The sequence below is a fragment of the Eptatretus burgeri genome, chromosome 10 (assembly GCF_056783735.1).
Source record: "Eptatretus burgeri isolate ZD-2024b chromosome 10, Ebu_testis_v1, whole genome shotgun sequence".
Lineage (NCBI taxonomy): Eukaryota > Metazoa > Chordata > Myxini > Myxiniformes > Myxinidae > Eptatretus > Eptatretus burgeri.
This window is the reverse complement of record NC_140970.1, coordinates 106,352,344-106,367,858: the sequence shown is the minus strand read 5'-3', so window position 1 is coordinate 106,367,858 and position 15,515 is coordinate 106,352,344. Positions and strand designations below refer to the sequence as shown.

General features: G+C 41.7%; 1 protein-coding gene across 10 annotated transcripts in view; it reads right to left on the bottom strand.

Annotated features, from left to right (window-relative positions):
* Positions 1–15,515, bottom strand: part of LOC147019375 (progesterone receptor-like) — a 315,415-nt gene that overhangs the window by 44,142 nt on the left and 255,758 nt on the right. For all 10 annotated transcript variants that reach the window (XM_085899845.1, XM_085899842.1, XM_085899839.1 and 7 more), the window contains one exon: positions 12,591–12,721. In XM_085899845.1, the coding sequence (XP_085755971.1) occupies positions 12,591–12,721 (131 nt within the window). The remainder of the gene's footprint in view (positions 1–12,590; positions 12,722–15,515) is intronic.

Here is a 15,515-nt window from a genome sequence, read left to right as displayed (position 1 = left end):
GATCTGGATATCCGTTTGTCAAAAGAAAAAGAAAAATAGTAATCAACGAAGATTTGAACAGCTGTAGGACACGATGACCTTGGCTAGTTGATGCATCCGTCCTTGATCGTGCTCATTTTATGAAACGGTCTGGCCAGCTGGCTTCAAAATGAGTGGATTGCATTCTACGCCGAGGAAACTCAAGGAGCAGGATTCAAAAAAGTGTCACTTTTAGAATAATCATTGAACATGAATGGCAGCAGGAACTTGTTGGTGCTGGAAAGTACTTTTACACCAAATTAACGCGATTATCAAACACAGCAAATGAACATGCCAAGGAAACAATGGCTAACATTCAAAGGGTTTGAAACGTAAGAAATTAAAGTGCGTATGACGAGAGCTTTGCCGGTAAATAAGGAGTCACATGCTACACATCCAGGAGTCTAAAAACAAACGAACAACTCTCCTAGAACAAAAAACGAGCATATAAAAACATAAAAATAAAATAAATAATTCTAAACCGACCTCAACGTGGTCTTGATGCAGGACCACGAAGGAAGAGCATTGACGTACGAAGGACGAGTGGTGAGAAAGAATGCACATTGTGACAAATCCAATGCACACGAGAAAGATGAGAATCGTAAATTATATGAGGGCTGCAAGGTTGAAACTGTGACTTCAATGAGAATAAAGGACTACCTGGGGAAGGATCATCAAATTTACAATGATCTGTCATGAACGGCACTCCGATGCAAATAAGCATGTGGCAACAACATCCCGCGTGATCGCAATTGAGCAACAAGACTGAGCATTTAACGATGCAGAGGTTCGTCGGCATTTCCAGCTCTGAGCATGGCCGATGTACTTGAATGTGAAAGTGGATTTGTGTGCTCACTCGCACTCACACACACACACACGGACTGAATGAAATTGCACGTCTCGTCCCTTTGGCAAGCGGTGAGGCTCATTAATTTGTGTTGATGATGATGCACCAAGTGTAATTCAGTGCACAACTTAGTGAAAGAAAAGGGTTCCTGGTGTTCTTTAAAAAAGAGATTTCAGTTGCAGCAGTTGCTTGTACTTTTGATTGCAGCCATTGTGAAAGCAAGTGAGAGGATCAGAGACCTTGATAAGTGTGGAATTCACAGACATCAAGTAACAGAAGAATCTGCAACAAAGGTACGGCTGTGGGACAAGGATCAGTAACAATCATTCTGAATTGTGTGAACAGTCGCTCGTTCAATGACAGCACATGACAAAGTTAATGACCAAAATATGGGTGATGTACGAGTACAGCATATGTGACATATCAACGTCAACATGGAGAAACAAGTCGTATGTGTTGCAAACAAAACCGTGTTTTAATTTGTGAGAATATAAGAACTGAGAGATCATAAAACGAATAATCAATAAAATGATTGTCAGTAATATGAATGGATGGATGGATCATCTTCGTTCCATCAGGCGCATAAGGTTGCCAAGGCAGTTTTAATGCCTGAGGGACACAATCCTGGATGGCTTACCACTCCAGGACAGGATCCTCGAATGGCTCATTCTTCCCAGAGCGGGTATTCATTTTGCCGAACTCGAAAGCATCACAGACTGAGTCAACCCAGCTGGTATTGCCTTTTGCCACGTCAGGTACTTGAACTCAGGACGTTCAGATTTTTAAGACAGCCACCGAAACCGTTAGCCACCACAAGGCTTAGTAGTATGAATACCATAGGTAAATAAGTTTTGTTAACACCAATTTGACAAGGGAATTGCCAGATGTAAAATTTTACATCAAATATATAAAGCTCTTTCGAACCACTGACTGACTGACTGATATTAAAGATCAGAACCTTCCGGTTGATGGTGAAAGCTGAAATTCTGTGTGCCAATGGACATCGAAGCCAGTACACCAGAAAATCAAAGAACCCCATCAGACAACATCAATAGATGAAAATATAAAAAATGAAAAGAAAAAAGAAAAAAACAAGAATTAATTGGTGAGAACATTATAAGTATCTCCCTCGTATCTCTCCCTGGTGACTCCCTCCACCGGTATGACAGACCTGAACCTCGTCCTGGCGTAGAAGTTGGTCTCTTCATCAAAGACTCTATTCCTCACTCTCCATGCACTGCCCTCACTCCTCCCACACCCCCAGGAATACCTCTGGCTACGGCTTCCCCTGCACTCCCACCTCATGTTTATATATGTGTTGTACCGTCCACCAGACAGTGATGACTCCATTTACATCTCGCTCTCTCAAAACATGGACCAATTCCATCCTCTCATCCGAACTCTCTCTTTTTCATTTGTGGTGACGTCACTTGTCATCGTGCCAGTTGGCGGGTCATGGATACTTCTCTCTCTCACCTGTCATGGCACTTCAGAAAAGGTTTTCTGCAACTCATTAGGACTGACAATCTGTCAACTTCCCACCTGGATCTCAACCAATGGTACTCCATCTCTTCTGGATCTGATTTTGACAAATTTCCCAGAAAACATCTGCTGTTCTTCCTCCAATCCAATTGGCTCATCTGACCACATGCTTGTCAAAGTAGACATTATTAGAGTTGTTACTCTTATTAGAGAACTGTTATTGACTGTTATGACTGTTATTAGAGAACCACCTCAGTGCCGTCGAGTCTGGCATTTCACTCAAGCTGACTGGCAGGATCTCCAAGAAGCCATCAAACTTCTAGACTGGTCTCCCATCGTGACTTTCTCAAACATTAACTCATCATGGGAATTGTTGCAAAGAAACTTGCTTTACTTTCTCTCATGCACAGATTTATCCGCTCTTGTCTTCAGTTGTCCTACCCCTCCTCCCACCCTTGGTTCACTGAAGCTGGTGGTGAGGCAGTTGTCCAGAAACAACTTGCCTTCGCCTCATGGAAGGCAAATCGAACTGAAGGCAATATCAGCTCCTTCCACAAAGCTCGGAACAAGTGTGTATCTACCCTCAGGGGAGCCAGAAAACAACATCCTTCTAATCTCAAGTCTGAACTCTCAAACCTGTCTCCCTCCTCCAAATCCTGGTGGTGTCTCGGTAAGTCTGTTTCTGGTGTATGTTTCCCTCCATCCCCTCCCTTACCTCAAGGCCCAGTCACACCTTGACGTTTTAGCCAGCTTATGCCGATTTTTGAAATATTTGTCTAAAACGCTGGCACACGTCGAATACGTTATGGGAAAGTTTTGGAAACATTGAGAGCACGCTGAAAAACACTGCCATACATCATAGTACGCTGGCTTTCATCGTTGTACTTTGCGGTTGTCCTCAAATTTTCCATGCTTGAAATTTTACGACTTATGCCAGCGTATGACTCAAGTTCCGCTACGCTGGCCATAAGTTGTAGGCACGTTATGCGATCGTTGACACACGTCGACACACGTTACTTGTAAGTTACTCATAAGTCGAAACGCGTCAATGTAATGGTTAGCATCAGTGTTCCAGACTCCCTGTTTTTTTTTGTTTTGTTTTTCTTCTTCGGTATGACGGTGATGTTGACACTTCGATTTCTAGTGCGGTTATGATTTAAATCGTCGAGCGGCAGCCTATTAATTATATTATATGATAACCGCACTAGAAATCGAAGTGTCAACATCACCGTCATACAGAAGAAAAAAAAAATAAACCAATGTCACCCGCAGGGTGACCCGTATCTTGCCAAAAGGTGACCACGTGTGACTTCTTTAAGGTCACACTGAGGTGAACAGAGCTGCTATCCACCAGGAGCGACTCCTTGAGGAATATCTGCCTACGAGAAATTCCGATGAGAATCGTTCTTCAGAGTAACCATGAAAAATATGCGTTGCCTCATAACGTCACCAAATGACGTTATAATGTCTCAAGCTTGACATATCTAGAAAGCACTCATCGAGGTGTTCAATTTGAGGTACTACACGATATGGTTCCTAAAACTTGAAAATTTGACCTTGGGGTCAAATATGTTTGACCTGAGGCGTTAACCATGAAGGTCAAGGCCAATCGCCACCAAAAATTAATCACCTGAGCGCCAGACCATGAACTATATTCCCATGAAGTTTGAAGACGATCCGATCAAAATTACTCAAAAAATAAGGGTTTCGTCGACTCCCCTGATTTGCGACAAAGTGACCTTGACCTTGAAAATTTTATGCACTGAAAGGGACCTCTATAGGCCTCTGATATGCGAAGTTACAAAAATTTCCAATGATAACTGTGCTCTGCAGAATTTTTTTATACGTGATTACAGACAAACAACAACAACAAAAAAACATACAAGCTGACTAACATATCTTGAAAAAACTTCGTTTTGGCAAGATAAAAATTAAGGAGTCTGGAACACTGACGCTAACATTACCACAACGTGTTTCGACTTATGAGTAACTTACAAGTAACTTTTGTCGACGTGTGCCAACGATCGCATATCGTGCGTACAACTTATTCCCATCGCATGCAGAATGTGTGAAGCATATGGCAAGTACGTCGGAGCATTTTTAACACGTTTAAAATTTCAAGACGTACTCCACTTACTATGACGTATGATAGCGTACTTTAGCGTTCTATTCATGTATACCAAACTTACCCATACCATATTCGACGTGCGCCAGCGTTTTAGACGCATTTTTCAGAGGTTGGCATACGCTGGCAAGATCGCCAAGGTGTGACTGCGATGTTGACACTTCCATTTTTCCGGCGGTTATGATTTGAATCGTCGAGTCGCAGCCTATTAATAGCCTACGCCACGTGATCGTCGGCGATACGTGCAGCGCGCTATGCACAAGTTCGACTATCGTTGGGCATAGGTTGTGAACGCCGACAACAGGCTAAGCATTCGTTGGTATAAGTTATCTGTAAGACAACGAAACGTTCTGTGTCCATTACTAATATGTTATGGATACGACCAACTCGTTATGAATACGTCCGGATCTTTAAAAAAAACATCAAAAGCTCAGCGTAAGCCAGCGTTTTACATACATTTTGATACGTTGCCATTGCTGGCTAAAACATCAAGGTGTGACTGGGCCTTCAAATGGCCGCACAGCTGACACGGCACGTGAAAAGGCTGAATGTATAAACTCCGTGTTTGCATCTAAATCTTGTGTCCAAAACCCATCGCTTTCTATACCCACCTCGCCCAGTCACACCTAACTGCCCCTGGACTATGTGTCCTTTTCTCCTGACAAGATGGAGAGCTTGCTGTCAAACCTCGACTCAGATTCTGCAACCGGTCCGGACGGCATCAGCCCACACATCCTAAAAACCTGCTCCTCTGCTCTTGCTCACCCTCTCTCTGTTCTCTTCACCCTCTCATTTGCTCAAGGTCATCTGCCATCTGCTTGGAAATCAGCAAACATTACCGCTCTGGATAAAAAGGTGCAAAAACAGATCCCTGCAACTACAGACCAATTAGCCTTCTCCCAATCATCAGCAAGGTTAGGGAATCCATCATCGCATCAGACATTAAATCCATCTTCTTCTCCAATGGCTTGATTTCCGATCATCAATTTGGTTTCAGACCGGGTCACTATACCTTGGACTTACTGCCCCTGCTTTCCCAACAATGGATGGAGGTCCTCAATGCCAGACCTGAAATCAGAGCCATATTCCTCAACATATTGTGTGCTTTTGATATGGTGTGACACCCTGCCCTGCTCACCAAACTCTCTTCTTTTTGTGTCCAAGGCAATCTCTACTCATGGCTCGCAGACTTCCTCTCCTGTTGCAGTCAACATGTGGCCCTTAATGGAGTTCTTTAATCCCCTCTTCCTGTCCAGGCTGGAGTTCTCAAGGCAGCGTTCTGGGCCCTGTTCGTTTTCTGATTTTCATCAATGATCTCTCCAACTCTCTGGAAAATCCTCTTGATCTCTTTGCTGATGACTCCACCATCTACCATACCATCTGCCATCCCTCAGATTGGCAAGCAGCAGCCTTTTTACTCTCTGCAGATCTGGATAAAATCACAAACTGGTCCTACATGTAGAACATGTCTTTCAACCCTCACAAATCTCACACTCACTCTGTCTCTCCAAAAGGACCATCTCAACCCCCCCTCCCCAATCTACTTTCTCAACAATCCCCTTGAAGAAGATCTTTCCTTCAAGCTTTTCGGCTTCACTATCTGCCATGATCTTTTTCGAGCAGAACACATTTCCAAGATCGCCTCCAAAGCCAGCCATCAACTTGTCATCCTTCATCGTGCAATCTTTCCATGGCTGGTCTGAACTTTTAACAACCCACAAGGCCTCTATTCACAGTTTGATGGAGTACTGTTCTCCCCTTTTGGTTGGCACCCCTGCCTCACACCTTGTCGTTCTTGATGCCATGGAATGCAAGGCCCTTAAACTCATTGGGATCTCTCACAATGAAGCTGAGTGTCTGGTCTGTTACTTTCACATCACAGTGAGGTTGGTGGCCTTTCTGTATTCCACTGTGTCTGTCTGTCTGTCTGTCTGTCTGTCTGTCTGTCTGTCTGTCTGTCTGTCTGTCTGTCTGTCTGTCTGTCTGTCTCTCTCTCTCTCTCAGAAGGAGTCCGTGTTTAGCATGAGGAGTGTTCTTGTCACGATGTAATCCAATAGCAGGTTTCGTTTCACCCACATTTCACGTCTGAATGTTGGGATGAAGAATTGAGTTTGGTTTCAATGAGGTATATAGTAATGCCTGAAGTGTGCACATTTTGACAGCTTGAATGAGCTTGGCCTGTATTTTATACTTCTTCAAGTTGGCTGTTTTGGCATGTAACTTTATCCCCAGCCGTCCCTGATTATTTTCCAACATGGCTCGATGGTGGGAAGCTGCACATTGAAAAGCTTCAGTGTTCCTCATTTGAATGATTTCTGTTGTCAAAGCTCTTCTGTTTGTGAAATGTTGGAATACAATATTGGCTGCTGCCACTCAAATACACGTTCTTATTGGGTGCCCCGTCTGCTTGCGTTAGTCGGTGGCCGTTAAAGATCCCACGGTATATTTCGCGAAGAGTCGTCGAGCTATTGCCGGCACCCTGAACAAATTACAAATTCCGAGCTAACCCTAACCCTGTTCTATCTCCCCATCACACTGACCCACACACCGATGGATACGCAGTGCTTTGTCATGCCACTTGGTCCTCCACAAGTGAAGGACAAGTTCTGATGTGACCACTTGGTTATTTTATGTCATTGCCTCTATTTTCGACATTTCTTCACTCAAATCAACTGTCGGTCTATGAATATTATGTATATTGCCATTTACAAAATCATTCATACCCTCAAAGAACAGTTTGTAGTTGCCAAGTCTATAATCACCAAAATTGCAAAAACCGTGGAGCGGTAAACTCAACAGCACAACCAACGAGACTACTAGAGTACCATTCAGACCTGCGAGCGGGTATTACACGAAGCAAAGAACAGGACCTACAAATTACTTTGGGGTGTTTCCCAATCGGGTTTTTGAAAAGTCTATGATGGACAGTTTCTATGTAATGATCCAGAAGACCATTGACACATACATATATATATATATATATATATCTATATATCTATATATCTATATATATATATATATATATATATATATCTATATATCTATATATCTATATATCTATATATCTATATATCTATATATCTATATATCTATATATCTATATATCTATATATCTATATATCTATATATCTATATATCTATATATCTATATATCTATATCTATATCTATATCTATATCTGTATCTGTATCTGTATCTGTATCTGTATCTGTCTCTGTCTCTGTCTCTGTCTCTGTCTCTGTCTCTGTCTCTCTCTCTGTCTCTGTCTCTGTCTCTGTCTCTGTCTCTGTCTCTATATCTGTCTCTCTCTCGCTCTGTCTCTCTCTCTCTCTCTCTCTCTCTCTCTCTCTCTCTCTCTCTCTCTCTCTCTCTCTCTCTCTCTCTCTCTCTCTCTCTCTCTCTCTCTCTCTCTCTCTCTCTCTTCCAGTTTCTCCATGGTGCATACGGTCTGCCTGTAGCCCTCTTCTGGTTAAACTCCCTAAATTCAGGCTCATTGCTCACCTCCACTCATTCGTTCCTCTTTTCTCTCACTTGAGGAAACAACTTCCCCAGTCTGTTCAGTCTCATTCTTCCCTCCAGGGCTTCAAGACAGCAGTTCACCACTACCTCAGGTCCCCCATCCACACTCAGGTCTTCTATCCCAAACGACCCCATTCACATGCACCCCATTTTTCCATTTTATTGTGACTTCCCCCCTCTCTCCCTCACCCCTTTTGGTTTGTTAGTTGTCAGTTGTTTTGTTCCTTTTCTGTTTCATCCCTGCTTTCTCTTTCCTCTACTCTGCTGTTTTCTCATTTCCATTTTGTTCCGGTCCATCCTGCTCAAACTCTTCCGTGAACCTTGATCATGTGTACAAAAAAATTGTTATCTCCATCCGGAGAAATAGTCCATTGAATTTGTTCTCTACACAATTTACTGTCGTAAATGTTTGGTAAATTATGAGTAAGTTTGTCACTTTATTAAACAGTCATAGTTCCCAAGTAAAAAAAAAAACAACAACAGAGTCGGATAAGTTTGTTGACAGCCTCATGACGGTGTTCAACATGATCGTATTGCTTTCTACATCAACCTTCCATTGGTGAAGTTATGGTGTGAGAAAATATCTTGGATTTTTTCGAACTTGTATGATTAATGTCACAATGTAGTTAACCTGTCACCGTTAGTCTTCGTTACTCGGGATTGTTTTTCATTTTGGATTCGTTTGAACTTGTATGATGAATGTCACAATGGAGTTAACTTGTCACCGTTAGTCTTCGTTACTCGGGATGGATTTCATTTTGGATTAGTTTGAACTTGTATGATGAATGTTACAATGGAGTTAACCTGTCACAGTTAGTCTTAGTTATTTGGGATGGATTTCATTTTGGATTAGTTTGAACTTTTATGATGAATGTTACAATGGAGTTAACCTGTCACCGTTAGTCTTCGTTACTAGGAACGGATTTCATTTTGGATTCGTTTGAACGTGTATGATGAATGTCACAATGTAGTTAACCTGTCACCATTAGTCTTCGTTACTAGGGTTGGATTTCATTTTGGTTTTGTTTGAACTTGTATGATGAATGTCACAATGTAGTTAACCTGTCACAGTTAGTCTTAGTTATTAGGGATGGATTCTATTTTGGGTTCATTCGAACTTGTATGATGAACGTCACAATGGAGTTAACCGGTCATCGTTAGTCTTCGTTACTAGGGACGGATTATATTTTGAGTTTGTTCGGACTAGTACGATTAATGTCACAATGTAGTTAACCTGTCACCATTAATCTTCGTTACTAGGGATGGATTTAATTTTGGGTTCGTTCGGACTCGTATGATGAATGTCACAATGTAGTTAACCTGTCACCGTTGTTCTTAGTTACTAGGGATGGATTTCATTTTAGGTTCGTTCGGACTCGTATGATGAATGTCACAATGTAGTTAACCTGTCACCGTTAGTCTTCGTTACTTGGGATGGATTCTATTTTGAGTTCGTTTGGACTAGTATGATTAATGTCACAATGTAGTTAACCTGTCACCGTTAATCTTTGTTCCTAGGGACGGATTCTATTTTTGAGTTTGTTCGGACTAGTATGATTAATGTCACAATGTAGTTAACCTGTCACCGTTAATCTTTGTTAAGGCCCGGTCACACTTTGACGTTTTAGCCAGCGATGGCAACGTATTAAAATGTATGTAAAACGCTGGCTGACGTTGAACTTTTGATGTTTTTTAAAAGATTCGGATGTATTCATAGCGACTTGGTCTTATGTATAACGCATTGGTAACGGACACAGAACGTTTCGTTGTGTTATAGATAACTTATACCAACGAATGATGAACCTGTTGTCGGCCTACACAACCGATTCCCAACGATAGTCTAACTTAGGCATAGCGCGTTGCACGCATCGCCGACGATGTCGTGACGTAGCCTATTCAAAGGCTGATGCACAACGATTCGAATCATCACTGCCGTAGAAATGGAAGTGACAACATCGCGGTCACACCTTGGCGATCTTGCCAACGTATGCCGACCTAAGAAAAATGTGTCTAAAACGTTGGGGCACGTCAAATACAGTATGAGTAAGTTTGGTAATACGTGAGTAGAACGCTAAAGTACGCTATCATACGTCGTAGTAAGTAGAGTACGTCAAGAAATTTTAAACATGTTCAAAATTTTACGACGTACTCGGCGTATGACACACGTTCCGCATGCGATGGGGATAAGTTTTACACACGATATGTGGACGCTTACACACGTCCACAAAGGCTACTTATAAGCTACTCATAAGTCGAAACACGTCGCGGTAATGTCTTTTTACGCGAAACTTATTTCTAACTTATGTTTGATGTGCTCTGAACCAATTCTTTACGTAGTCCCAACACACATCAACGTATGTAGACGTATTCCAATGACGTCTTCCGGTCGACAAAAAAATAAATGAATGTGTTTCTAGCTTACAACTGTCATATAAAGACGTGTTCCCAGCGGTTTGTGGAATTGGTATATAAAAATGCTGCTCATGAAAGGGGAACCCAACAGTGTTTTCGAGTCCTTTTTGAGTCGATGTCCATGTCAGCAGTAACAGTATCAGTATCAGTATCAGTATTAGTATTAGTATTAGTATTAGTAGTAGTTTGTTCATGTTGGCAGTAGTAGGTGAGTGTGAGGGGGAGGGTGTGGGTTATGATGGATCGTCCTTGCGTTTAACGATTTAACGATTTAAATGGCTGCATCTCCACTATTGAAAGTAGACGCTTGCGCTCAACAATTGGATTTTTTTTACACTCAACGACTTTTAAACGGTACCACTCAGCTAGTTTCATTGTTTACAATGAACGATTTAAATTGCTGTCACTCGCCTTTGTTTTTTGACGCTGGGGTTTTGAAATTTGAAGCGTTTCTTCTGAGCGTGTTAAAACGCTCAAACTCGACTATTTTAAATAGACGCTGTTGATGGACAATTGGAATCATAGCCAAGCTAGACATCGAAGTGTGAACATCCTTGTCATGCCCAAGAAAAGTTTGAAGAATGCTGCAAATAAGTGTCCTGGCCGTGGCCGTGGACGCTGACGCAAGGACGATCCATTATACCGACGTCTTTCAGCCTATGAGTAACTTAAAAGTAACGTCTGTCGATGTGTGGCAACGATCGCGTAACGTGCCAACAACACGTTAATCATAGGTTAGAAATAAGTTTCGGGTACGCTAAACATTACCTCGGCGTGTCTCAACTTATGATTAACTTACACGTAGCATGTGTTGACGTCTGTCAACGATCGCAGACCGTGCATACAACTTGTGGCCAGCGTAGCGGAACGTGCGAGTCATACGCCGGCATACGTAGTGAAATTTCAAGCATGCAAAAATTTGAGGACAACCAAAAAGTACAACGTTTAAAGCCAACGTACAACGACGTATGGCAGTGTTTTTCAGCGTGCTCTCAATGTTATCAAAACTTACCCATAACGTATTCAACGTGTGCCAGCGTTTTAGAAAAAATTTTCAAAAATCGGCATACGTTGGCTAAAACGTCAAGGTGTGACCGGGCCTTTACTTGGGATGTATTCTATTTTGAGTTCATTTGGACTAGTATGATTAATGTCACAATGTAGTTAACCTGTCACCGTTAATCTTTGTTACTTGGGATGTATTCTATTTTGAGTTCGCTCGGACTAGTATGATTAATGTCACAATGTAGTTAACCTGTCACCGTTAATCTTTGTTACTTGGGATGTATTCTATTATGAGTTCGCTCGGACGAGCATGATTAATGTCACAATGTAGTTAACCTGTCACCGTTAATCTTTGTTACTTGGGATGTATTCTATTTTGAGTTTGTTCGGACTAGTATGATTAATGTCACAATGTAGTTAACCTGTCACCGTTAATCTTTGTGACTCAGGACAGATTTCATTTTGAACTGTCCTTGTATTCAAAACACCGTGCTAAAGAATTATGTTATTAAAATCTTGGTTCACACCTGTCATTATAAAAACAGTTCTCACTACTTTCACATGTAATTCCATGAAATGCTGTCTTATCACTGGACCTGCTTATTAGGCTTGTTGAGTGATACAATTTAATAAATTCATACCGTTGCAGAAAGCACAATGTGTGTTTGGATGAACAATTCCAAAGCTAAACGATCCGTTTATACAGTTCGCAGAATGGTTTATATGTAGATTACATGAATGCAGGGCATTGGAATCCTGACCTATTATATCGATGAGAACATGGTATTTCCCCTTCCCCCCACTCATGACCTTTAGCAGAGAGGAAAAGCAGTAACATCATGAGGTTTTAATACACAACCATAACTGTTTGATAGTTGTAAAGTTTCATACTTGTACAACAATGATCCTTGACATCGTTATTTTACATTGTTGGGGATATAAAAGCTGGATGGACAATCTGACAATAAAAAGGGGAATCCTTGTCGTTCACAAGCGCCAAAACCAGAGAGCTATGAGAGTTATACACATGTTCAATATGTGTTTATTAATCCAAACACTTGATTTTTAGACATGCAAACCCAACTCTCGAGCTATGAATAGTTCCATGGTCACATGATGGCCATGGAATTCTGATGAGATTGTGTGCAAAGAATGGTCGGGCCATATCGTCCCAGAAGCCTACCGGTGCTCAGTAGAAGTACGGCTTTCATGCAGCGGAACTCATCTGGTGACATGCTCATGCGCATCATCTCTTCACCGATGTGCCGCATCCCCAAACAGAGGTCATACATGGCTGATTGCTTCATGCGTTGCCTGCACACAGTCAAGGCACAATGCATCTATATGGATCCAACTAAGAAAGCAAAACTCGAACATCGTAACCTCAACAACACTTTTTGAAATAAAAATGATTCAAACTGAGTTGACGAGCCTCTCATTTTCACATTACACACAGGTCGGTGTCCTCTTTGTCTTCTACCAACTTCGATCTGGTCTTGCACCATCTGCTCTCTCCGTGTTCTGCCGCTCACCCCCCCCCCCATCCCGGTTTCTGCAGGGGACCCATGGTCTGCCAGCAACCCCCTTCTGGCAAAACTCCCAGAATCACTGCTCACCTTCACTCATTTGTTCCTCTTTTTTCCCCCACCTGTGGAACAAACTTCCACACTCTCTTCGATCCCATTCCTCACTCTAGGTCTTCAAGACAGCTGGTCACCACCATCTTATCCTGACCCCATTCCAAAAACTATGATCTCTTCTACCCCCTTTAGCCCACCACAAGCCCAAGTCTTTCCTCCAAATTTCCAGTTTTTTCCTTCCTGACCATTCATTTGTGGCTGTATTCATCTTGTCCACTCAGTGTGTCCTACCCTATACCCCTCATCCCTTATTTGTCCAAATCTCCCTCTATTTTTGTCCATCAACCCTGCTTTTGGTGTTTCCCCCCTCTCTTTCTACTGTTCCCTTTGTTCTGTTACATCCTGATCTGTTCTATGTTATTGCTCTTCCACAAGCCTAGATGTTGTATACAAGAACACACACACACAGATCTTTACAGGAACTCAGGACCAGGACCACAACCCTTCAATAATACAGGTTTATATTGTAAAATGCTGCTCCCGTGTCATGAAAAAGCGACTTGCCGATTTGTTCTGAGCTGACACGAAGGAAAATATTTTGAATATATTTTTGTTTGTTTGTTTGTTTGTCCACACAGAACTTTCGTGTTTTTCTCCGCAACCACTTGTCGGATTGAGACGGAATGTTGAACTATAATTATGATGTCATAGGTCACATGGTGTGGCAGCCATATTGGAAAAACGGGAAAAATTTGGACCTCTGCATCTCTGAAACCGCACCAATGAAAAAAGTGAAACTTCGCACATAGCAAGTACTCCTCATGGGGAAATGAGTGTGATTTTAAAAAATGATGTCATACATGCCTTCGTCATGACATCATAATTGCATTTGTAAAATGGTAATCTTCAGTTGAGGAACAATATATGTATGTGGATCAGTATGAAAATTTTTTAGGGTCATCTCGAGAAAAAAATGGTCCACAGAAAAATAATGTGATTACGTCATCGATCACGTGATTCGGCAATCATCCTGGTTTTTTTTTTGTTTTTTTGTAAAACCTAACAAAATCTTCTTCTCTGAAGTGGCTGAACAGATTGATGTGAAACTTCACAGATTAGACCGCCTATGCATGAGGAACAAAAGGTTCACACACACAACGTCATAGGACACATGGTTTGGCAGCCATATTGGATTGAAGAAGAATATGAAATAATGTTTTCTCTGGAACTGCTTAGTCAATCGAGGTGAAACTTCAAAATTATGATCTAATAGTGATGGGGAATATATGTTTTAAATTTCAACTTGATCAGACGCATGGTCTGGCAGTCAGAATTATTTAATTTTTTATCCAGGTTCTTTGTGATTATTTTTTTTCGAATAAGGCACATTTGGCTGTGCCTGGATGGGTTTGTGGGTAGAGGAGTAGCAGCTGAAATGTGAATCCTATCCACATTCCTCTTGATGACTTAATCGTTGATTTTTGCTTGTTTGGGTTCCTTCTGATTACTCCAACGCAGGACTGGATCTATTTGGTCTTCCATTTGATTTTAATTTAATTAATTTAAATCCCATTCAAAATTAAATTGAATAATGATAAAAAAAACCGTCATGGGTCAGGGTCAGGTGTCCAATCAAAGCAGGACGTCTTGGTACCCGGTCATCACTGCCAGCAGTTATAAAGTGGCAGTTCCAGTTATGTCCCTTATTAATGACGTAATACACCAGTCCACAAATGCCACACAAAATACACCACAATGAATGACACAAACACCACACAAAACAAGTCCTGGTGAGGGTCTGCAATCTCTGATTGCTCTTTTTCTTGTTTTTTGTATGTGATACGTTCCTACTGGTTTGCATTGTTGCAGGAGAACATAATGAGGCAAAGGACGCAGTGCCCTGTGGGTTAGTGCAAGGATTTCTGGAACTTGGCCAGGAGGTCGGCAATAACTCACATACTACTCTTCAATGAAAGACACAATGAGATCTTTAACGTCCACCACACGAATGCTGACAGATGTGTCCCCGGCTTAACGGGCATCCTAAGAAGTCACACCTTGTGGTGCAATGCCCTGCCCGTGAAGTAGCATTCTGACAGTTTTATAGTCAAGATGACAATCGGACCCAAATCAGTCAGTTCAAAGATAAGTGCATCACCTCTGCACCATCTTGTCAGGACAGAAAATTGCCTGTTCAAAGAAAACAACTTCAAAGTGGGAAAGAATGAGAGCCCCAGATGTAATCAGCATGGCATCAACTCAACAATTCAACTCTTAAGTGAATACATTTTGAGCCAAAATCAGAAATCATGCAATTGGCAGAAGTCTGGAATGCCTGACTAGTCTCGTGTAAAAGGTCACCAGTTCCTCATTGGATTTTTTTTCTTTCTTTTACTTTCCACATGCAGGCAACACTGAAAAAAAACAAGAAAAAGGGAAGAGAGTGGGAATGTTAGTTATTGGTTGATGAAGGTTGATGGGAGGTAAAAAAAAGTACCTGGAAAAATGAACGACATTTCCTGATGAAG